General features: G+C 37.9%; 1 protein-coding gene across 1 annotated transcript in view; it reads left to right on the forward strand.

Moving 5' to 3' along the window:
- ADAM28 (ADAM metallopeptidase domain 28) overlaps window positions 1-18,577 on the forward strand; it is a gene marked incomplete at both ends in the record, with an annotated part of 65,204 nt that extends 46,627 nt beyond the window's left edge. Inside the window, 8 exons of the mRNA XM_082843710.1 lie at window positions 218-377; window positions 1,087-1,167; window positions 1,489-1,567; window positions 14,616-14,724; window positions 15,646-15,724; window positions 16,483-16,539; window positions 17,014-17,076; window positions 18,557-18,577. Coding sequence (XP_082699836.1) covers window positions 218-377; window positions 1,087-1,167; window positions 1,489-1,567; window positions 14,616-14,724; window positions 15,646-15,724; window positions 16,483-16,539; window positions 17,014-17,076; window positions 18,557-18,577 — 649 coding nt within the window. The remainder of the gene's footprint in view (window positions 1-217; window positions 378-1,086; window positions 1,168-1,488; window positions 1,568-14,615; window positions 14,725-15,645; window positions 15,725-16,482; window positions 16,540-17,013; window positions 17,077-18,556) is intronic.
- Between the last annotated feature and the right edge of the window lie 5,790 nt (window positions 18,578-24,367).

A 24,367-nucleotide genomic window follows, 5' to 3' on the forward strand; every position in this document is an offset into this window, starting at 1 on the left:
TGGGATTTTTCTTTTGAGCAACATTGTGCCTTGCTAATACTCAATGGTTCTATTACTGAAGAATAAGGGGGAAATTGGTATAAAGGAGAACTAGAAGTCTCTGCCGTAGGGGAAAATACCATTAGTTAAATATCGATAGGGAGCTGATTTACATTTGTATAAAACTGCATTCTGGATCCTGCTATTTCAAAGGCAACACATTTCGGCTTTTCTTCAGTGATGCCCTGTGTGGGAAGTTGTTCTGTAATGGTGGGTCAGATTATCTGCTCTGGAAAGGACATATAATAACGTTCCTGACATGTAAAACATTTGAACCTGAAGACAGCAGTCAAGAAATCAGCATAGTAGCCAATGGAACCAAGTGTGGAGAGAATAAGGTACATTGATTAATGGTGGCTTTTACTCAAAATGTTCTGGTTGTTTGTTCATTTTGTTTGCTTGCTTCGCAAGGCCTCCTTGTGTTTCATGGAGCACAGTTTTTCAAAGTAATGTTTATGCCATTCACGTATACATGACTGCATTCTTGCCTTCAATGTTATTTAATAAGTACCTATTATGTGCTTAGCACTAGGTTGTTAAATTTAGGTAAACTTTATTTCCCCCAAATTGGTATGGTCTCAATAAATGATAGCCATTCTGATGATAATAACGAAAAAAATCGTAACAATACTATTTATTTTTACATAAATGATAATTATCTTAATATTAGAGATGATGTGATATTACCATGTTTTCCATAGTATTTTTGTTTAGGATGCGTACCTTGTACCATGTACAATGCTTAGCTCAGTGCTCTCAGTCTTCAGAGTTGGACTAAAGAGGTGCATTAAAGATGACCCATGAGATATGACGTGAAGTAAGGAAATCTTCTTTAAAGAGGACTTCCTAAATACTTTATTATAAAAATGATCTAGATTCCATATTCCTATTTTCAAAAGGATTCGGTGATTTCCCTAATGAAAAGGCAAGTTTGATAACAATAATAGTAACTAAAAATACAAGGCTAAATACTAAAGAGTTAACAGTTTGCAGAACTGAAACCACTGGACATTCATGTCTACTTTGTGTTTTTCATATCACTTTCAGGTTTGCATTAATGCAGAATGTGTGGATGTCGAAAGAACTTACAGATCGGCCAATTGCTCCTCTAAATGCAAAGGACATGCTGTAAGTCTTGACAATGTTTCCCCAAGCTTGCTGAATCTTGTGTCATTTTAGGTCAGACAGTTTGGATGATGTTAAAATAATGTTTCAGCGTTGAATGATTAAAATTATTATCTAACTCCTCACTAGTTTTATTCAATGAAAAGGTCCTTCAAAGAACCTGGTACTGAAATTACTATTACTGATTCATACATTACGTAGACAGTTGAAAGGCTACAGAGCAGAGGTTATCCTTTTTTTGGAATGGACTTAATTATGGATGAATCAACCCTCGGGTTGGGGATTAGTCCAGTGAGAAAGCTAACAGGATCACTGCTCCTCTAGGTGTGTGACCACGAGCTCCAATGTCAGTGTAAAGAAGGATGGGCCCCTCCTGATTGCGGTGGTTCTTCCATGGTCTTCAGTAAGTAACATTGCACATCTAATGTGAGAAAATTACTCTCCTCTTCCAAGCTTTTATTTCCTGTTATGTAAGATTTCATTGTCTTTTTTCCACTCCTCTTGGAATTCCTATTCTGTAGATATCGAATCCACGATATTAATCCCCAAAGTTTCTACAGCAACTTTTTAATCGTATTTTCCACATTCTTATGTTTTTGTGCTACATACAAAAAGATTTCTTGACATGTTATATTTGTCATTTTATTTTAATTTTCCAAATTTTCTTGCTTTATGGTTGTTCCATTTTCATAGCAGCCTTGACTGAATGTATACTAGATATCATATCCTCATAAAACTCTAAGAATATGACATGATTTTTGTAGGTTCACTTTGTTCTCTAGATTATCTCAATTTCTTTTGAGTCGAGTTGTTTTTTCATCCTGTCTCTTTTATTTCCCTGGGCTGTTTTTCTTCAGTATGTATGATCCTTCTTTCAATGTGGGATTAGGTTGACTTGCTCTTCATAACTAATAATAATAATAATAAAATCTTTTCTTATTTTTTGGCCATTTGGATTTTGTTTTTTGCAAAGCATCTGTTCAAGCCATTTTGTTTATTCTTCTATTGGGTGTCTCCCCTGACCCCTTAATAACTTGTGTAAGTTTTAATATATTCTTGATATAAACTATTTTTTCAGTTATATATGCTGCAAATAACTCCCTTCATTCTGTGTTTTCTCACTCTCTTCGTGATGTCATGTGATTAAAGAAGCTTTTTTTAATTATTATTATTTTTAAAATCTATTTTTGGCTGCGTTGGCTGCGTTGGGTCATTGTTGCTGCGTGCGGGCTTTCTCTAGTTGCGGCGAGCAGGGGCTACTCTTCGTTGCTGTGCGTGGGCTTCTCATTGCGGTGGCTTCTCTTGTTGCGGAGCATGGGCTCTAGGCGCGCGGGCTTCAGCAGTTGTGGCTCACGGGCTCTGGAGCACAGGCTCAGTAGTTGTGGTGCACAGGCTTAGTTGCTCCGTGGCATGTGGAATCTTCCCGGACCAGGGCTTCAACCCATGTCCCCTGCATTGGCAGGAGGATTCTTAACCACTGCACCACCAGGGAAGCCCTAAAGAAGCTTTTAATTGTAATGTAGTCAATTTGTTAATCATTTCCTTGATGATTAGTTTTTTTTCTTTTTGTGTCCTTTTTAAGGACAATTTTCCTATCCTGAGGTTATGAATGTATACCCATATATTATCTTCTAAAAAGGATTTTTGTATTGCCTTTTCAAATTTAAGTCTATAATGTATCTGGAATTATTTTGTGTGTGATGCACACAAAGTGTGCAATTTCATAATAACAAAAGTGTTAATTCACTGGGAAGACATACAATTCTAAACTTTACTGTAGATAACAGCATGGTCTCAAAATATATAGGTATTGATAGAACCAGAAGTAATAGCCAAATTCAGAGTTATAGTGGGCGATTTTAACACTCTTGGCTCAGTCATTGGTACAACAAACAAACGAGGTATCAGTAAGGGTTAATATATTACACACAGTTAACAAACATGGCATTAAAAACATATGGAAAACACTGCACATAAGTGCAGAACACATATTTTTGTGTTCATAGACAGAACACTTACAATATGGGCTTATGCTGGGTCATAGAGCAAGTGTCAACAAAGTGTTCAATTTCGTTTTTATCTCAGATAGATGCCCAGTTGTCACACCATTATTCATATCATAAATGACTTTCTAATAAAGCACGTATGTCCATGCACGTGTGTTGTTCTGGGATATCTGTTCTTTGTTGGTGGCCCTATTTGGCTATCCTTATGCCAGTATAACACTCTTTTATTATTGTATCTTTAAAATAATTTTGTTATCTCATAGGAGATCCTTTAACATTGTTCTTCAAGAATGTCTTGGCTATTAGCTTTTGTATTTCTACATATATTTTATAATCAGATTCTCAAGTTACACACACAATTCCTGTTGGGATTTTAATTTAGTGTAAACTACAGCTATAGATTTACTTGCAGAAAATGAGCATATATAAAATATTGAATTCCAAACCTATTGACATGAAATATCTATCCATTTACTTAGTCTTCTTTAATTTTGCCCAATAATAGTTAATGGTTTTCACCACAGAAATTTTACATATATTTTGATTTGTTTTATGAGAAATTAATTTTTATTGTATTTTTAAATGGTATTTTTTGAAAAAATATTTTTCAACTATTACTAGAATATAGAAGGTCAACTAATTTTTGTATATTTATTTTTATATCAAGCATGTCTGCTAACCTCTCTTAATAATTTTAGTAATTTATTTGTAGATTCCATTAGATTTTCTACATAGTCAATCATTCTGTTTCAGAAAAATGACAGTTTTGCTTCTTCTCTAATCTTCACCATTTTAATTTCTCATACTTGTTTTCCTTCACTGAGTAGTACTCTTGTGCAATGCTGAATAGAAATAGAGATAGCAAGCCTCTTTGTTTCTTTCCCAATCTTAGGAAAGACTTTCAGTATTTTGCCCTGTTATCCGAAGGTATTCCGTACATATTGGATCCTCTTCACTAGATCAAGAAAATTCACTTCTATTTCTAGTTTGCTAAGAATTTTACCAAATACTTTTTATTTATTGGTTAAGATTTTTACCTCTTTACTGTGTTGGTATTGCAAAATAAATTGATTGATATTTGAACATTTATCTAACTGTGCATACTTTGGATAAACCCAACATGGAAATAGCTCTCACGGATACTGATGGATGATGTTTGCTATTATTTCATGTTCATGAGTGATGCCTGTACTTGCTAAATTTGAGTATCATGGTTATGCTAGACATATTAAATGAAGTGGAACATTTTCATTCATTTAAATTCTCTGGAAGAGTTTGTATAAGAATGGAAGACTCTTTCCTTAAATATCTGGTAGAACTTGTCAGTAAGCCATGTAGGCCTAGAATTCTGGACAATATTTTAGTTAAAGATTCAGTGTCTTTAGTAGCCATCAGACCCTTGAGGTATTTAATTTCTTCTTATGCAAGTTTTACTATGTTATATTTTTCTTAGACATTTACCTACTTCACCTAAATGTCAATGTTTTGGTTTAAGATTGCTCATAATACTCACTTATCTTTTCAATATCAATAGTATCTGTAGCATTGTTTTTTCTCTTTTTTTATATTATCCTAACAAAATTTTAAAACTTATTATTCTTTATGATTTGTCTTTTTAACATTTTTTTTGCTATTTCAATTTCTACTTTATACAATTCCATTTCCTTAAGTTTAAGAAAAATCTTGAAAGGAATCTTTGGCTCATTAATTTTCAGTTTGTAGACCATATCGTAATTGGTGTTTTCATTATCATTTGTTTCAGATTATTTTCTATTTTCTATTTGCTTTCTTCTTTGGCCCTTGAACTGTTTAGACATCTATTTCTTAACATACATGCATATGGAGATTTTCTAGCTTCTGTTAAATTAATACTTAGCATAATTCCATAGGGATCAGAAAACCTACTGTGTTGAGAATACGCTGAAATTTGTTGACACTTGCTCTATGACCCAGCATAAGCCCATATTGTAAGTGTTCTGTCTGTGAACACAAAAATATGTGTTCTGCACTTATGTGCAGTGTTTTCCATATGTTTTTAATGCCATGTTTGTTAACTGTGTGTAATATATTAACCCTTACTGATACCTTGTTTGTTTGTTGTACCAATGACTGAGTCAAGAGTGTTAAAATCCCCACTGTAACTGAATTTGTCTATTACTTCTGGTTCTATCAGTACCTATATATTTTGAGACCATGCTGTTATCTACAGTAAAGTTTAGAATTGTATGTCTTCCCAGTGAATTAAAACTTTTGTTATTATGAAATGCTTTTGTGTATCTCTAGTCTTCTTGCCTTTTAAAGTCCACAGTTCCTGGAGAAAAATATAGCTGTACCATATTTCTCTTGGTCTCTTTTGCTTTGGTATAACATTTTCTTCATACTTTTACTTTCATTCTTTCTGAATCCTCATGTTTTATATCTGTCTCTCATTTTAAAAAATAGATATATTTTAAAATTTTAGTCTCAATCGTTTTTTAAAAACTTAGTCCATTCAAATTAAATGTAATTACTGATATATTTGGGTGTAATCTACAATCTTATTATATGCTTTTTATTTGTCCTGCCTGGTTCCTGTTCCTTTTTCTCTCCTTTCTTGTTTTCTTATGGACTTACTGAGGATTTTAATCACTTCATTTTTATTTTTATTAATTTGGAGATTATACATTTATGTTATATTATTTCCGTGGCCAGCATAAAAATTTCCATTTTATTATTTTTAATAGAGACTTTACTTTTTAGAGCAGTCTTAGGTTCACAGTAAAACTGAGCAGAAAGTACAGAGATTTCCCCTATATCCCTGCCCCACACATGCACAATCTCCCACCGCTAACATCCCCCAACCAGAGTGGAACATTTGTTCCAATTAATGAACCTACATTGACATGTGATTATCATCCAAAGTCCACAGTTTACATTAAGGTTCATTCTTGATTTTTTTTTTTTTTTTACATCTTTATTGGAGTATAATTGCTTTACAATGGTATGTTAGTTTCAGCTTCACAACAAAATGAATCAGTTATATATATACATATGTTCCCATATCTCTTCCCGCTTGCGTCTCCCTCCCTCCCACCCTCCCTATCCCACCCCTCCAGGAGGTCACAAAGCACCGAGCTGATCTCCCTGTGCTATGTGGCTGCTTCCCACTAGCTATCTACTTTACGTTTGGTAGTGTATATATGTCCATGCCTCTCTCTCGCTTTGTCACCGTTTACCCTTCCCCCTCCCCATAGCCTCAAGTCCATTCTCTAGTAAGTCTGTGTCTTTATTCCTGTTTCACCCCTAGGTTTTTAATAACATTTTTTTTTCTTAAATTCCATATATATGTGTTAGCATACGGTATTTGTCTCTCTCTTTCTGACTTACTTCACTCTGTATGACAGACTCTAGATCTATCCACCTCATTACAAATAGCTCAATTTCGTTTCTTTTTATGGCTGAGTAATATTCCATTGTATATATGTGCCACATCTTCTTTATCCATTCATCCGATGATGGACCCTTAGGTTGTTTCCATCTCTGGGCTATTGTAAATAGAGCTGCAATGAACATTTTGGTACATGACTCTTTTTGAATTATGGTTTTCTCAGGGTATATGCCCAGTAGTGGGATTGCTGGGTCATATGGTAGTTCTATTTGTAGTTTTTTAAGGAACCTCCATACTGTTCTCCACAGTGGCTGTATCAATTTACATTCCCACCAACAGTGTAAGAGGGTTCCCTTTTCTCCACACCCTCTCCAGCATTTATTGTTTCTAGATTTTTTGATGATGGCCATTCTGACTGCTGTGAGATGATATCTCATTGTAGTTTTGATTTGCATTTCTCTAATGATTAGTGATGTTGAGCATTCTTTCATGTGTTTGTTGGCAGTCTGTATATCTTCTTTGGAGAAATGTCTATTTAGGTCTTCTGCCCATTTTTGGATTGGGTTGTTTGTTTTTTTGTTAGTAAGCTGCATGAGCTGCTTATAAATTTTGGAGATTAATCCTTTGTCAGTTGCTTCATTTGCAAATATTTTCTCCCATTCTGAGGGTTGTTTTTGGTCTTCTTTATGGTTTCCTTTGCTGCGCAAAAGCTTTTAAGTTTCATTAGGTCCCATTTGTTTACTTTTGTTTTTATTTCCATTTCTCTAGGAGGTGGGTCAAAAAGGACCTTGCTGTGATTTATCTCATAGAGTGTCCTGCCTGTGTTTTCCTCTAAGAGTTTGATAGTTTCTGGCCTTATATTTAGGTCTTTAATCCATTTTGAGCTTATTTTTGTGTATGGTGTTAGGGAGTGATCTAATCTCATACTTTTACATGTAGCTGTCCAGTTTTCCCAGCACCACTTATTGAATAGGCTGTCCTTTCTCCACTGTACATTCCTGCCTCCTTTGTCAAAGATAAGGTGACTATATGTGCGTGGGTTTATCTCTGGGCTTTCTATCCTGTTCCATTGATCTTTATTTCTGTTTTTGTGCCAGTACCATACTGTCTTGATTACTGTAGCTTTGTAGTATAGTCTGATGTCAGGAAGCCTGATTCCTCCAGCTCCGTTTTTCGTTCTCAAGATTGCTTTGGCTATTCGGGGTCTTTTGTGTTTCCATACAAATTGTGAAAGTTTTTGTTCTAGTTCTGTGAGAAATGCCAGTGGTAGTTTGATAGGGATTGCATTGAATCTGTAGATTGCTTTGGGTAGTAGAGTCATTTTCACAATGTCGATTCTTCCAATCCAAGAACATGGTATATCTCTCCATCTATTTGTATCATCTTTAATTTCTTTCATCAGTGTCTTATAATTTTCTGCATACAGGTCTTTTGTCTCCTTAGGTAGGTTTATTCCTAGATATTTTATTCTTTTTGTTGCAATGGTAAATGGGAGTGTTTTCTTGATTTCACTTTCAGATTTTTCGTCCTTAGTGTATAGGAATGCCAGAGATTTCTGTGCATTAATTTTGTATCCTGCTACTTTACCAAATTCATTGATTAGCTCTAGTAGTTTTCTGGTAGCATCTTTAGGATTCTCTATGTATAGTATCATGTCATCTGCAAAGAGTGACAGCTTTACTTCTTCTTTTCCGATTTGGATTCCTTTTATTTCCTTTTCTTCTCTGATTGCTGTGGCTAAAACTTCCAAAACTATGTTGAATAAGAGTGGTGAGAGTGGGCAACCTTGTCTTGTTCCTGATCTTAGTGGAAATGCTTTCAGTTTTTCACCATTGAGGACGATGTTGGCTGTGGGTTTGTCATATATGGCCTTTATTATGTTGAGGAAAGTTCCCTCTATGCCTACTTTCTGCAGGGTTTTTATCATAAATGGGTGTTGAATTTTGTCAAAAGCTTTCTCTGCATCTATTGAGATGATCATATGGTTTTTCTCCTTCAATTTGTTAATATGGTGTATCACGTTGATTGATTTGCGTATATTGAAGAATCCTTGCATTCCTGGAATAAACCCCACTTGATCATGGTGTATGATCCTTTTAATGTGCTGTTGGATTCTGTTTGCTAGTATTTTGTTGAGGATTTTTGCATCTATGTTCATCAGTGATATTGGCATGTAGTTTTCTTTGTCACATCCTTGTCTGGTTTTGGTATCAGGGTGATGGTGGCCTCGTAGAATGAGTTGGGGAGTGTTCCTCCCTCTGCTATATTTTGGAAGAGTTTGAGAAGGATAGGTGATAGCTCTTCTCTAAATGTTTGATAGAATTCGCCTGTGAAGCCATCTGGTCCTGGGCTTTTGCTTGTTGGAAGATTTTTAATCACAGTTTCAATTTCAGTGCTTGTGATTGGTCTGTTCATATTTTCTATTTCTTCCTGATTCAGTCTTGGCAGGTTGTGCCTTTCTAAGAATTTGTCCATTTCTTCCAGGTTGTCCATTTTATTGGCATAGAGTTGCTTGTAGTAATCTCTCATGATCTTTGTATTTCTGCAGTGTCAGTTGTTACTTCTCCTTTTTCATTTCTAATTCTATTGATTTGAGTCTTCTCCCTTTTTTTCTTGATGAGTCTGGCTAATGGTTTATCAGTTTTGTTTATCCTTTCAAAGAACCAGCTTTTAGTTTTATTGATCTTTGCTATCGTTTCCTTCATTTCTTTTTCATTTATTTCTGATCTGATTTTTATGATTTCTTTCCTTCTGCTAACTTTGGGGTTTTTTTGTTCTTCTTTCTCTAATTGCTTTAGGTGCAAGGTTAGGTTGTTTATTCGAGATGTTTCCTGTTTCTTAAGGTAGGATTGTATTGCTATAAACTTCCCTCTTAGAACTGCTTTTGCTGCATCCCATAGATTTTGAGTCGTCGTGTCTCCATTGTCATTTATTTCTAGGTATTTTTTGATTTCCTCTTTGATTTCTTCAGTGATCACTTCGTTATTAAGTAGTGTATTGTTTAGCCTCCATGTGTTTGTATTTTTTACAGATCTTTTCCTGTAATTGATATCTAGTCTCATAGCATTGTGGTCGGAAAAGATACTTGATACAATTTCAATTTTCTTAAATTTACCAAGGCTTGATTTGTGACCCAAGATATGATCTATCCTGGAGAATGTTCCGTGAGCACTTGAGAAAAGTGTGTATTCTGTTGTTTTTGGATGGAATGTCCTATAAATATCAATTAAGTCCATCTCGTTTAATGTATCATTTAAAGCTTGTGTTTCCTTATTTATTTTCATTTTGGATGATCTGTCCATTGGTGAAAGTGGGGTGTTAAAGTCCCCTACTATGAATGTGTTACTGTCGATTTCCCCTTTTATGGCTGTCAGTATTTGCCTTATGTATTCAGGTGCTCCTATGTTGGGTGCATAAATATTTACAATTGTTATATCTTCTTCTTGGATCGATCCCTTGATCATTATGTAGTGTCCTTCTTTGTCTCTTCCAATAGTGTTTGTTTTAAAGTCTATTTTGTCTGATATGAGAATTGCTACTCCAGCTTTCTTTTGGTTGCCATTTGCATGAAATACCTTTTTCCATCCCCTTACTTTCAGTCTGTATGTGTCTCTGGGTCTGAAGTGGGTCTCTTGTAGACAGCAAATATTTGCATCTTGTTTTTGTATCCATTCAGCCAATCTGTGTCTTCTGGTGGGAGCATTTAGTCCATTTACATTTAAGGTAATTATCGATACGTGTGTTCCCCTTCCCATTTTCTTAATTGTTTTGGGTTCGTTGTTGTAGGTCTTTTCCTTCTTTTGTGTTTCTTGCCTAGAGAAGTTCCTTTAGCAGTTGTTCTACAGCTGGTTTGGTGGTGCTGAACTCTCTCAGCTTTTGCTTGTCTGTAAAGGTTTTAATTTCTCCATCAAATCTGAATGAGATCCTTGCTGGGTAGAGTAATCTTGGTTGCAGGTTTTTCTCCTTCAACACTTTCAATATGTCCTGCCACTCCCTTCTGGCTTGCAGAGTTTCTGCTGAAAGATCAGCTGTTAACCTTATGGGGATTCCCTTGTGTGTTATTTGTTGTCTTTCCCTTGCTGCTTTTAATATGTCTTCTTTGTATTTAATTTTTGACAGTTTGATTAATATGTGTCTTGGCGTATTTCTCCTTGGATTTATCCTGTATAGGACTCTCTGTGCTTCCTGGACTTAACTATTTCCTTTGCCATATTAGGGAAGTTTTCAACTATAATCTCTTCAAATATTTTCTCAGTCCCTTTCTTTTTCTCTTCTTCTTCTGGAACCCCTATAATTCGAATGTTGGTGCGTTTAATGTTGTCCCAGAGGTCTCTGAGACTGTCCTCAGTTCTTTTCATTCTTTTTTCTTTATTCTGCTCTGCAGTAGTTATTTCCACTATTTTATCTTCCAGGTCACTTATCCGTTCTTCTGCCTCAGTTATTCTGCTATTGATCCCATCTAGATCATTTCATTTATTGTGTTGTTCATCATTGTTTGTTTCATCTTTAGTTCTTCTAGGTCCTTGTTAACTGATTCTTGCATTTTGTCTATTCTATTTGCAAGATTTTGGATCATCTTTACTATCATTATTCTGAATTCTTTGTCACGTAGACTGCCTATTTCCTCTTCATTTGTTAGGTCTGGTGGGTTTTTATCTTGCTCCTTCATCTGCTGTGTGTTTTTCTGTCTTTTCATTTTGCTTATCTTACTGTGTTTGGGGTCTCCTTTTTGCAAGCTGAAGGTTCGTAGTTCCTGTTGTTTTTTGTGTCTGTCCCCAGTGGCTAAGGTTGGTTCAGTGGGTTGTGTAGGCTTCCTGGTGGAGGGTACTAGTGCCTGTGTTCTGGTGGATGAGGCTGGATCTTGTCTTTCTGGTGGGCAGGTCCACGTCTGGTGGTGTGTTTTGGGGTGTCTGTAGACTTATTATGATTTTGGGCAGCCTCTCTGCTAATGGGTGGGGTTGTGTTCCTGTGTTGCTAGTTGTTTGGCATAGGATGTCCAGCACTGTAGCTTGCTGGTCGTTGAGTGAAGCTGGGTGCTGGCGTTGAGATGGAGATCTCTGGGAGATTTTCGCTGTTTGATATTATGTGCAGCTGGGAGGCCTCTTGTGGACCAGTGTCCTGAAGTTGGCTCTCCCACCTCAGACGCACAGCACTGACTCCTGGCTGCAGCACCAAGAGCCTTTCATCCACAGGGCTCCTTAATTTGGGATGATTCGTTGTCTATTCATGTATTCCACAGATGCAGGGTACATCAAGTTGATTGTGGAGCTTTAATCCGCTGCTCCTGAGGCTGCTGGGAGAGATTTCCCTTTCTCTTCTTTGTTCTCACAGCTCCCGGGGCTCAGCTTTGGATTTGGCCCTGCCTGTGCGTGTATGTCGCGGGAGGGCGTCTGTTCTTTGCTCAGACAGGACGGGGTTAAAGGAGCCGCTGATTCGGAGGCTCTGGCTCACTCAGGCCGGGGGGGTAGGGAGGGTCACGGAGTGTGGAGCGAACCTGCGGCCGGCAGAGGCCGGCGTGACGTTGCACAGCCTGAGGCGCGCCGTGCGTTCTCCCGGGGGAGTTGTCCCTGGATCCCGGGACCCTGGCAGTGGCGGGCTGCACAGGCTCCCGGGAAGGGGGTGTGGATAGTGACCTGTGTTCGCACACAGGCTTCTTGGTGGCGGCAGCAGCGGCCTTAGCGTCTCATGTCTGTCTCTGGGCTCCGCACTTTTAGCCGCGGCTCGCGCCGTCTCTGGAGCTCTCTTAAGCAGCGCTCCTAATCCCCTCTCCTCGTGCACCAGGAAACAAAGAGGGAAGAAAAAGTCTCTTGCCTCTTCGGCAGGTCCAGACTTCCCCCCGGACTCCCTCCCAGCTAGCCGCGGTGCACTAACGAACGCCCTTCAGGCTGTGTTCACGCCGCCAACCCCAGTCCTCTCCCGGCGCTCCGACAGAAGCCGGAGCCTCAGCTCCCAGCCCCGCCTGCCCCGGCGGGCGAGCAGACAAGCCTCTCGGCTGGTGAGTGCCGGTCGGCCCGATCCTCTGCGCTGGAATCTCTCTGCTTTGCCCTCCGCACCCCTGTTGCTGTGCTCTCCTCCTAGGCTCCCAAGCTCCCCCACTCTGCCACCCGAAGTCTCCGCCCGCGAAGGGGCTTCCTAGTGTGTGGACACTTTTCCTCCTTCACAGCTCCCTCCCGCTGGTGCAGGACCCGTCCCTATCCTTTTGTCTCTGTTTATTTTTTTCTTTTGCCCTAACCAGGTACGTGGGGGGTTCCTTGCCTTTTGGGAGGTCTGAAGTCTTCTGCCAGCGTTCAGTAGGTACACCGTAGGAGTTGTTCCACGCGTAGATGTATTTCTGGTGTATCTGTGGGGAGGAAGGTGATCTCCGCGTCTTACTCTTCCGCCATCTTCCCGGAAGTCTCCATTCTTGGTTTATTTACTTTTCATTCCTTTCCGCATTTCTGAGCTTCCTTTTATGATGGTTTTCCTTCCTGTGTTTCTGAGTTCCTGCTTTCTCACTCCAAAGTAATTTTCTCTCACTCCAAAATATTTTCCCCCCATTTCTTCAGCACTTCTGTGCTTTTAGGAAGATTTTTTTTTAATTCATTAGTTGTTTTTAGTGAGAGAGCTAGTCCAAATTTCCTAGACCACCATTTCCAGAAACAGAATGGGCTGTATTTTTTGTTCAATCACTGACATCTTCAACTGTAAACCTGCTTCCTTTTATAGTACTCTCCATCTGCCTGATGCCCCGGGGTTACCTCTAGACCACATCCTTTCAAACTATGGATGTCTGTGAAGTACTGCCGAGTTCCTCTTTATTTCCTCTGGACCGTGTCACTCTTTTGAAAATAGCTACGATTCTGTTGTTAGTGCAAGTACAGTTTTAAAATTCTGAACGCATCTATACTGTTTCTAACACAGATGCTTCAGAACTTTATTCCCTTTGACTTTTTGGGTAGGAATTTTTATGGAGGGTAGAGAGTATTAGGTATTTGAACTGTTATTATTTTACCTAGAATTCTACTTCTGAGGTCTCTATCTCTCTGCACGCATGTGTGCTCACACTTGTGAACTTTTCTTGCATTTATGCAAAAATCATTCTTATTATTCATTTACTGATCTCCGCCATCTCTGTAATAAGAGAGCAGTAGCTGTTTGCATTGCTCTTCAAACGTGTACCTCCTGGTCTTTGTGCTTTCAGATTATTATAAGAGAAATGAATACATGAGATAGCAAAAGATTGAAGTTGCGTTCATTAATTAGATTAGTAGGTAGAAAACGCCCTATAAATCAAAAAACTTTGTTAGAACCATTCCCCAGTTCACAAGGTCACAATTTTTTTGTCCATAATAATTCCACTATAGAGCAAACGTCAGCAGGACACTCACTTATGTCCTGTCTATCACTTATCAGTTATCCATCAATTCTCTTTTTCACGTCTCAGCTTCTTACTTGCTACTACGAGGAATATGATTTCAAGTCTTCAGATTCTTTTCACTGGTTTTATTCCAAGGCTGAATTTTAACAATGTTTCCCTCCTCTTCCGCATCCTCCTTACTTCATATTCTTTCAGCCCTTTGTTTTCAATTTATTACAAACATCATCCCTTCTAAGAATTCCCAGTAGTATGATGCTTTACCTATCTCATGTAAAATGTTCTCCCTAGACATCCTCTTAATTTCTTCTATCTAAATAATATTATAATAATCATTATCAAAATATATTTTCATTTTACTGGCTATGAGAGATGTTCCAGGGACTGCATGTCCTTTGGGGAAAAGGTAGGCGGAGTTTGTGATCAATAAATAAGGGGGTTTCCCTGGTGGCGCAGTGGTTGAGAGTCCGCCTGCCGATGCAGGGGACACGGGTTCGTGCCCCGGTCCGGGAAGATCCCACATGCCGTGGAGCGGCTGGGCCCGTGAGCCGTGGCCGCTGAGCCTGCGTGTCCAGAGCCTGTGCTCCACAGCGGGAGAGGCCACAGCAGTGAGAGGCCCGCATGCCGCAAAAAAAATAAAATAAAATAAAGAAATAAGGACCAGTGTGATGTATACTTGTGAATTTCCCCTATTCTCACGAGGCCCTCGTTCTCCTGGCTGCAGATTTCTCCATTGTGGTTGGGGTGCTGTTCCCTGTGGCCGTCATATTTGTGGTGGTTGCTATAGTAACCCGATACCAAAGCACCAGAGGAAAGCGGAAGGAAGTCCGGAGGTAGGCATTATCTTGCCTTGGGGACGTTTTTGGCCTCTAATTCACTTTAAATGTAAGGACCCAAATTATCCAATTTAATTTTAGTTTACTTCAAATACTCAGAAATAAGTACAGATACATTTTTCTTGGACCAGAGGCTAGTTATTCTTTTTATTGGGAAATTCTTCACAGTAAGATCTCCTTTTTCTCTTCTATTAATCACCGTTTATAATTAATAATAACTCTCATTATTAAAGATGTTTATGCTCATTATCCAAATACAGTATCTAAAATGTATCGCTCATAGCTTTATGACAAGCACTCTGCTTAGCCCTTTTACATATATTATGTCATTTAATCTTCATAAGGAAATAATAGTTACTATTATTCCCATTTTATAGATGAAAAGGTGTTATAGATTGATCTTCACAACAGTCCTGCAAGGTCAGGCACTTCACTTTTTTACTGATGTGGAAACAGAAGCTCAGGGAGATAAACTAACATGTTCAGAGTCTTACAAAGTAAGTAATGGAGTCTAGGTTTGCACATAGATCAGTCAGTCTTTCAAAGATAATCTTGACACTACAGTCCCTTTCTAGCATTTTTTAAAAATTGATTTATTCACCCAGAATGGGCTTTTAATAAATACTGAATGAATAAGACAAATCTTTAAGTAAATGGCATAATTTAGATAAAAGTTGGATTCAGCATCTTCATTATTAGGTTTCAGGGATTGGTAGAAAATGGAAAAGAAAATTAGTGGTAATGATTATTAATTACAAGACAAGGAACCCTGCAGGATGCCCTAGGGAGCAGATGAAAACCCAGTCAATTACCAAGTATGAAACAATGGGCAGAGGACACTAGCAGACTTCTCTTGAATCTCCCTCTCACAGGGAAAGAATTTCTAAGTCAGTTTATATGATATGCTTTCACATACAGGCCACTGTCTACCACTGACACTGGGCCACACAAGCAGAAGAGGAAACCACAGACGGCGAAGGCTGTTCAACCCCAAGAGGTGAACCATAGTCTGTACTGTGTTTGCCCTGGGTCCCAGTTTGTGATTCTCTCACTCTTGTCCTGACCAGCTAGCTGTCATTTCTACTCAGCAGTGTTTTACAAATCCATCTCACTAGTTAGTATGCAGCAAGGACTGTGGGCTCTGAACTACACATTCAGAAAGTTCACCTTTGCCTTTTGTTCAATGCAAAAGAGTCTCTCTACAATTCAGAGGCTGCTTTGCTGGGGTTCACAAAATGCAAAGAGAATAAAGAGAAAGGGGAGGGCAGATGACAGCTCTCTCTCCTTTTCTCTCTGTGGGATTCTAGGTTGATTCCTTATTCCTTTTGCAATATCCCAATAATGACAATAATATGTATACTTGTATGACAACACCTGTAATATGTATAATCCTTAATGCCCTAGTTGTGTCCTGCAAGTTTAAAAATTTAAGTGGCAATTGCCTAATGACAATGACATTGGTAATAATGTTTTTGATGGAAACTTACCCATCTCTGATAGCTCTGTACACAGCAGAATGCAGCAGCTGGGCCACTGTGATTTTCCATCCAATCTCTCAGTGTCATCTTAGTTCTGAGCTCACATCAGAAAGGGGTGCTTATTTGGAAGCTGAAATTAGGACACCGATCATTTTTTAAAATTTATTTTTATTGAATGAAGCATTCTTTAAATTCTATAGTGCTTTACAATTTTCAGAGTTTTCACACACATGATTTCATATAAACCCATTTTAAAATTTTATTTTTTTCTTTTTAGATGAAGCTTGACACACCTGACCTTCTGGCAGAGGAGGATGCGCCTCCAGCTTCTGTTGTGAGTTGGTAACGTCTCTTAAAAATCCCTTCCAATCTAACCTCAGGGGAATACTAGTGAAAGACATAACCCACAATGCCCAATTATTTCTTCAGGAGAATGTTCAGATCTGTGTGAATATTCATAGAAAATACGGATTCTTCTGCAAAACGTTTTGAAAAGACGAAATACGAGCTTGCCTTTCCATTATACTACTAAGTTTAACCCTTCAACCTGAGTTACTGGGTCTGAAAAGCTAATTCATTAAAGAAGAGAACCGATCTGCTTCACAGAATGCCATCTTCATCGTATGTCTGTTGGCATTGAGCTTGTTTCTGAACTGCATGTGCGCACCTTAGTGAAAGCAATTAAATGTACAGGTTTAGAAGATTCCTAGTTCTCCGTTTCTGAAAGTGATTTAAGCCTTTCCGTTAAGCACACCTGTTTTCGAGGCCCCATTTTAAAATTTTTTTTTTTTTTTTACCTTCTTACTAGCTAATTACGAAGCCAGATTTTTCTCCACCGCTGATTCCTACATCTGTGTCATTCTCTTTCCTTGTAAGTATCAGATGGTCACTGGTGGTGTTTTAAATGTCTCTGGTGCCCAATGTGAAGGGTGTCTTCAGATCTCTGGGTTCCCTTTCAGGATACGCTAAGCTGACCTGAGATATCATAGCCCATAGGAATATCTGAGAAAGAAGGCCTACTCACTATCTACAAATTAGAATGGCTATTAATTTTTTTACTGTTAAAAATAGTTCTACTGTTACATAATTGTTAAGAAATGATAAATGGTTCTGCTGCAGAAGTTGAACTGTCTCCTTCACAGGTTAGTTTCTAGATGCTCATTTTGGAGGATACAAAATTGTATTATAAATTAGACTGTACTTGCTAATTCTAGACAGAATAAGGTCTATATTATTCACAGTTTTCTAGAGGAGGAAGGGTATGAAAAACGGAGCACATGAAGGCACACCCAGAATAAAAGCCAAGCACTCATGAAGTAACAGGTAGAGTCACTCGCTCAAGTGGATCCTGAACATACTCCCCTCATACTTGGTACTTTGTTGTGAGTACATGAGAAGGAATTAAAACTTAAGGTCATTTTTTTCAATAATTTTTATATTTTTGGTAGGAAAACAAATCATATGCATATGGAGCACTTAACTCCTCATATATTACGTGTGCCAAAGCAGGCAATACTACTGGGAGAAGTATGGTGAGGGGACAATGAATGGGGTAGGAATGGGAAAGTAAGAGGAAGGTCCATTGACTAAGTGGTTGGAATTTGTAGTGGACCCTGAGAGTTGGGTGGAATTTAAAATAAGTGACAAGGAGGTAGGAAGGATTTAAATAAGGAAATAAGTATAGCAAAGATGGGAACTGCACAACATTTCTAACGCCCTCCCATTATTTTTGTCCCTAATATAGCATAAAGACATAAAAGGACTTTCCTCTGCTGTTTTCAAGGATAAGCCAATGTCTACACTTAAAGTAAGAGATCTATAACCAAACTATTCTAATCTTGTAGCCCTCCTAGAATCAAGGACAGAAGTGCTAACCATGTCTTCCTAGAAGATGCTCACTAAGGACCGTGTCTATATGAGTATATTTTGGGTTCTAGTATATGTCTTCCTTCTGAGCTTGGACAAAAACCAAGAGAAAGAAGACGTAAGGGTCTTTGCTAGAAAGTGATGATGACCCCAATAGTCTTTGTTTTCTCAGAAAAATTACCCAGGGATAGTGAGAGGGAGAAAATTCTCCACAGAAAAATTACTCAGCATGGCATAATTCTTCTCCTGATGCCCCACCCTCTACAACTGATAAGTGGCCAGGTGGATAGTTGAATCCCAGTTGTGATGTTTTTCTCTCCTTTCTCTACCCTCTTATGTTTCCACTCCTTCACTGTGAAGTATCAAGCTACAGAATAGGAAGAGTGACTACAGAGAAATCATTTTAATTTCTTAATAGTTCAAAGTTATGTAATATCTAAATTTTTAGGAAAAGTTCATTATTTAAGAGTTCTCTCTTTTTTTAGGGCTCCAATCCAAAAGTCTGAAGTAACAGCTAAGCAAGGATTGGTGGGTAAATGATCAACTTAGAAGACTGGACCATCTGGATGGAAGAGAAATGTACTAATATTGCTCTTGACACTCAAGGACGTTACTATTTCTTGATTATACTTTGAAGACATAAAACTTTCAAGAGAGACATACTCTTGATAATCTTTGTATGAATTAAAATTTTCTGTTCTCTATACTCACGGGAAAGAGGATGGCTCTAAAGAAAGAGTTATAAAGCTGAAATCTCTAATTAGGTGAATTTCCTAACCTTTCCCACCCCCCCCCACCCCCGCTTTTTTACTGTGATGTTGACTAATATTTGTTAAAGGGTTTTGAGCACCTTGATTTCCTCATTCAGTAGGAATTAATTCACCCTCTAATGAAAACAAAAAACAAGAGATCACAGGAAACTGGGAAGGACGGGAGAAAATTGTATACTCCTCATTGGATGACTAGCAATAGCTTAACTGTTTTAACCCTGAAACTGTCAAATTAGAACCCTCAGTTACAAAGAAAATTATACAAACATTCTCTGGTTTATATCATGTCTTTTTCCTACCCTACATTATCTTCTGGAATTCTTATTAGCTGTGTCATGGGAAGTTCACTACAACTGATTAAGACTTTATTAATTAAATTGTTTTTTCATAGAAATTTGTATAATTCAGTTACTGGTAAGCTTAAAGTGAACATTACTTTCTAAGTAGTTTTAGTAGAAACTTAGTAGTACTTTCTAACTAAGTTTTAGTTAAATAAATTAATAACGTAAACCAGAAGTTGTAAACTGCTGACCAGCAGGATGTGTCTGGACTGCAGATTTATTTTATTTGGCCTCAATGATTTTGGCCAAAAAGAAGTATTTTTTAATGTTTTGAATGTATTGCCAATATTTAAAACTTGGGAGATCTTGCATAAACATCCAGATCTCCAGCATTTTAAAAGTAATCAAATGGTTTGTCAACACTGGAATCACATTGCCCACAGCAACCATCAGCTTAGCTGACTGGTGATGGAACAAACATTGTAGGTTGCCTTACCAAAAACTCCTTTCTTGCTTTTCAGAAGCCAAATTTTGTTCAGTTTTCCATATGCATTTCCATTTTCATGCATGCATGAAGAGATAATCTCTGTAATAACCTATATGGGAAAAGAATCTGAAAAAGAATAGATAAATGAATATGTATAACTAAACACTTTGCTGTACACCTGAAACTAACACAACACTGTAAATCAACTATACTCCAATATAAAATAAAAAATTAAACAAAAAAGATAATCCCAACTCCATCTCCTGGATACATTTCTATCATCACTCTAAGTCAATCAATCATAATAATCTCATTTCCTTTACCAGTGGTTGATTGATTTAGAGGTAAGTGTATTAACCCACCCTACCCCCATCCCCCCCCCCCCCTTTTTTGCCAATGGGCAAGACAGGAGATATGCTGGGGAATTTCTAGGAAAGATATCCTTGTCCCTTCTGGCTATTTGGATATCCTATCTGGTACTGTTGCAGCCATGTTGTTGTGATTATGAGGGCATGGCTGATATACTGAATAAGATAGAGCAGAAAAATGAAAAGAATAAAACCTGGTCTTTTAATGATGTCATGAACTGGTAGATTAGTAACTGCCTGCGTCACCGTGTACTTTCTTGGGACTTCTGTTGCATGACCAATAAAATCTTCTTATTGTTTAAGCCATTTCAAGTTAAATGTGCTCTTATTTGTGACGGAAGCCATCCTGACTAATAAAGTAGCTGCTCCTATTATTAGGGCACATGTTCCACTTCATCATCACCGCTATAGATTGCTTCCAGAAAAAGACCTTCCCTTGCCAATGACCACTTTAGACATTGCTTAGCAATTAGCCCTGGACAGTCTGCTATTCTGCTCAACACTAATACAATATTACTATCCTTAATCTGCTAAATAAGTAATATTGTTATGGAAACTAAGTCCCTAAGCAGAAGAAAATTATGGTATGCTGTTTACTATGAAAGTATCTCCTTGTTAAAATTTAACTCTTTTCTCTCTCACACCTGGTGTTGAAGTCCATACTCTTTTTTATAAATTTTAAAAAAATGTATTGTGGTAAGAACATTTGACATGACATCTGTCCTCTTAACAGATACTTAAATGTACATCAAAGTATTGTTACCTGTAAGTACAATATTAGGCAGCAGCTCTCCAGTTCTTATTCATCTTGCATAATTGAAATTTTATACCCATTGGTTGGCAACTCCCCATTTTCCCCTCCCAGCCTCTGGCAACCACAATTCTGTTCTTTGCTTCCGAGAGTTTGCCTATTTCAGACATCTCATATAAATGGAATCATGCAATATTTGTCCTTCTATAAGTCACTTATTTCATTTAGCATGATGTCCTACAGGTTCACCCATGTTGTTGCATATGACAGGATTTCCTTCCTTTTTAAAGGCCAAATAATATTCCTTTTTACCTGTATACCACATTTTAAAAACTCATTCATTCATTGATGTTACATTGTTTCCACATTTGGGGTATTATGAAGAGTGCTGCAATGAACATGGGATTGCAGATAACTCTCTGAGACCCTAATTTTAATTTTTTTATATAAACACCCAGAGGTGGAACTGTTGAATCATATGGTGGTTCCATTTTAAATTTTTTGGAGGAATCTTCATACTGTTTTCCATAGCCGCTGTACCAATTAACACTCCCACGAACAGTGCACAAAGTTTCCCTTTTCTCCACACCTTCGCCAACTCTTCTGATCTCTGGCCTTTTTGACACTAGCCATCCTAACAAGTGTGAGGTGATATTTCACTGTGGTTTTGATTTGCATTTCCCTGATGATCAATGAGGTTGAGCACTTTTTTACATACCTGTTGTCTGTCTTCTTTGGAAAAATGTCTGTTAGGCTCCTTTGCCCATTTTCTTAAACCTGGCTGTTTTTCTGAAAATACACATAAAAATTTTACCATTTTAACCAATTTTAAGTTTACAATTCAGTGGCATAAGTACATTCACAATGCTGTGTACCCATCACCATTATCCATTTTCAAAACTTGGTCATCATCCCAAACAGAAATTCTGTACCCATTAAATACTTCCCATTACTACTTCCCCCAGGCCTGATAAGCTTTCTTCACCTTCTGTCCATGTGAATTTGCCAGTTCTAGGTACCCTAATAAGTGGGATTATACAGTATTTTTTTTCTTTCATGTAACTGGTTTATTTCACTTAGCACAATGTTTTCAAGGTTCATCCATGTTGTAGAATATATCAGAATGTCATTCCTTTAAAAGGCTTAAGAGCCTAGTATCATGCTAGTATATTTATTTGCTCCTTAAAACAGCTGGAGGCAATGTCTGGGGCTCCACTTCCTCATGCACATTATCACTGTTTTCAGACTTGCTCATTTCCTAACCCACTAATTCTTTTTACACGTGGCTTCTTGGTGAACACACTTTTGAATTGACCATGTTACTCACTGTATTCTTAGTATTTTAGAACGTTGTTTTAAAGCAAGGGTCTTGCTAGCCTCTTCTTAGCAAGAACCATGTCTTAGGTTGCTTTCCTAGCCTTACCAAGCATCTGCATGAGCTGAGTGGTGAAATCCTTAGTGTACAACCCTGATGGGGACCTAAAGGAAGCTGGTAAGTTTGTCTAAGTGAAAAACAGGGTGATAACAACCTGACTATAGATAATGGTCTCCTCCTGATGTCCCAGTAACTTCTGATGAAGGTGACTGCAGCCTCTAACTGCAAAAATTGTTGCATTTTTCATAGAGAAAGCCCCTGATTCAGAGGCCAAGTACATAATGACTCAGTATATCATGTTTTCCCTTCTAAGTCAATGTGTGTCACCTGTTTGGCTTTCTAAACTCCAACTGCTGTGAAGTAGCCCCCTGAGGTTTGTGTGTCTTTGGGGACACGTTATAACTATAATTAGAATAGAGTCCACAGCAGCCAGTTCTAGGCAGACTCCTTTAGTCCTACTTGTCAATGGCAGGCCGAGCAGACCCAGTGAAAAGCTGAAGTGTCAGATGGGGACCCGGAGAAAGTCAAGAGCAAATTTAATGGAAATGTTCAGAAAAGAATAAGGAAAAGTTTTAAAAAATACGTTATGTGGGGGAAATATACAATACACAGGGATAAAAGCAGAGACAGTTCCCCCAGCTCTTCCATTAACTAGCCTTTTAGACTTAGTAAATAATTTGAACTCTGTGGGCATCTTTAAATTTCCTATGAAATGCAATTAACAATTCACGAATTGCCAATATCTAAAGAGGGTTTTCTAAGAAATGTGTAAAGGTAGTATGAAAAACATAAAAAGAAGAAGAGAAAAGAAGAGAGATGTCCATAGTCTAGAAGGGCAGATAATGTCCATCTGTTATGGATCCACCCATAAGATGCTTCCATTCTTGGATTTGTCAAAGGTGGAGCCCTTCTCTGTACAGGCTACTGTTTCATGCATCTTTGAGCAGGAAGTAGGGCAAAGTTACTTATTATGTGTAGATATTTCATTGGTGAGCCTCTATTTTTCTTAGTGTTTTGTTGTGTCTATGAAGTGCTTTTAGAATTCGTCTCCATACCTTTATTCCTCCCCTTCCATTAAGTCTAAATCTCAGCCAGAACTTCTGGGTCAAATCAAACACTGTTCTAGGTTTGGGGCTGCCATGTAAAATGACCTGGAATTGATATTTGAGGGAAATCAACAAGCACTGAATCCACAAAACTATTAGAAAAAAATGAAATCACAACTGATTGTAAATTTGGTGATTTTTTTTAAAAGTTAGAATATCATAGGGTAATGATAAAAGTTTACAACTGTAGAGTACCATATGATTTATGCAAGCCTGTGTGTATGTGTGTGCATGTATGTCTTCGCTTAATCCTTACAACAGTGTCCTCATTTGACAGATGAGAAAACAGAGATAAAAATGAGAGTAGGTTATTTTCTCTAGATTATTCAGCTAGGATGTGTTGAAATAGGGTCTCAAACCCAACTATTCTGACTCCAAGTTTTTAGTTCCTTCTACACAACCACACTGTCTGCAGCAAAACTGTTTTGAACAGAAAGGCACATTAAACATTATAGTACTAAGTAGAGAAATTCTCCTTTATCTCCAGCTATAATTTCCTTTCTACGGTGTTACCAGTAAAAATTTATCTGATGTTGGTGTCAAACTTTATGCCCCTTGGCTGTCCACTCCTTCTGAAAATAACTTTTAATTTTTCTCCCCATTCTTGCTGCTATTGATAGCACAGAGCCTGGAAAATGGTAAGTACTCAAAAAGTCCTTAACAAAAGTCTTTGGTCAAGACTCTGGATTTAGCATTATGCAACTTACACTTACCTGGTTGTTTTCTTTTGTTCTTTAATGCAAACATTTGCAAAAATGGCGAGAGAGAGGCATGGACATATATACACTAACAAACGTAAGGTAGATAGCTAGTGGGAAGCAGCCGCATGGCACAGGGATATCGGGCTCGGTGCTTTGTGACCACCTAGAGGGGTGGGATAGGGAGGGTGGGAGGGAGGGAGACACAAGAGGGAAGAGATGTGGGAGCATATGTATATGTATAACTGATTCACTTTGTTATAAAGGAGAAACTAACACACCATTGTAAAGCAATTATACCCCAATAAAGATGTTAAAAAAATGTTAATTTACTATGTTGACCTTTGGGATAGAAAGATTAACCTCTTTCCCTGATGTCCTGGGACACACAGCCTCGTTCTAAAGACTGACGTAAATAAATACAGAAATAAATTTATTGATAAAATAACAGCACAAGGGA

The sequence above is a fragment of the Leucopleurus acutus genome, assembly GCF_964270905.1.
Source record: "Leucopleurus acutus genome assembly, chromosome: 7".
In the NCBI taxonomy this organism is placed as follows: domain Eukaryota; kingdom Metazoa; phylum Chordata; class Mammalia; order Artiodactyla; family Delphinidae; genus Leucopleurus; species Leucopleurus acutus.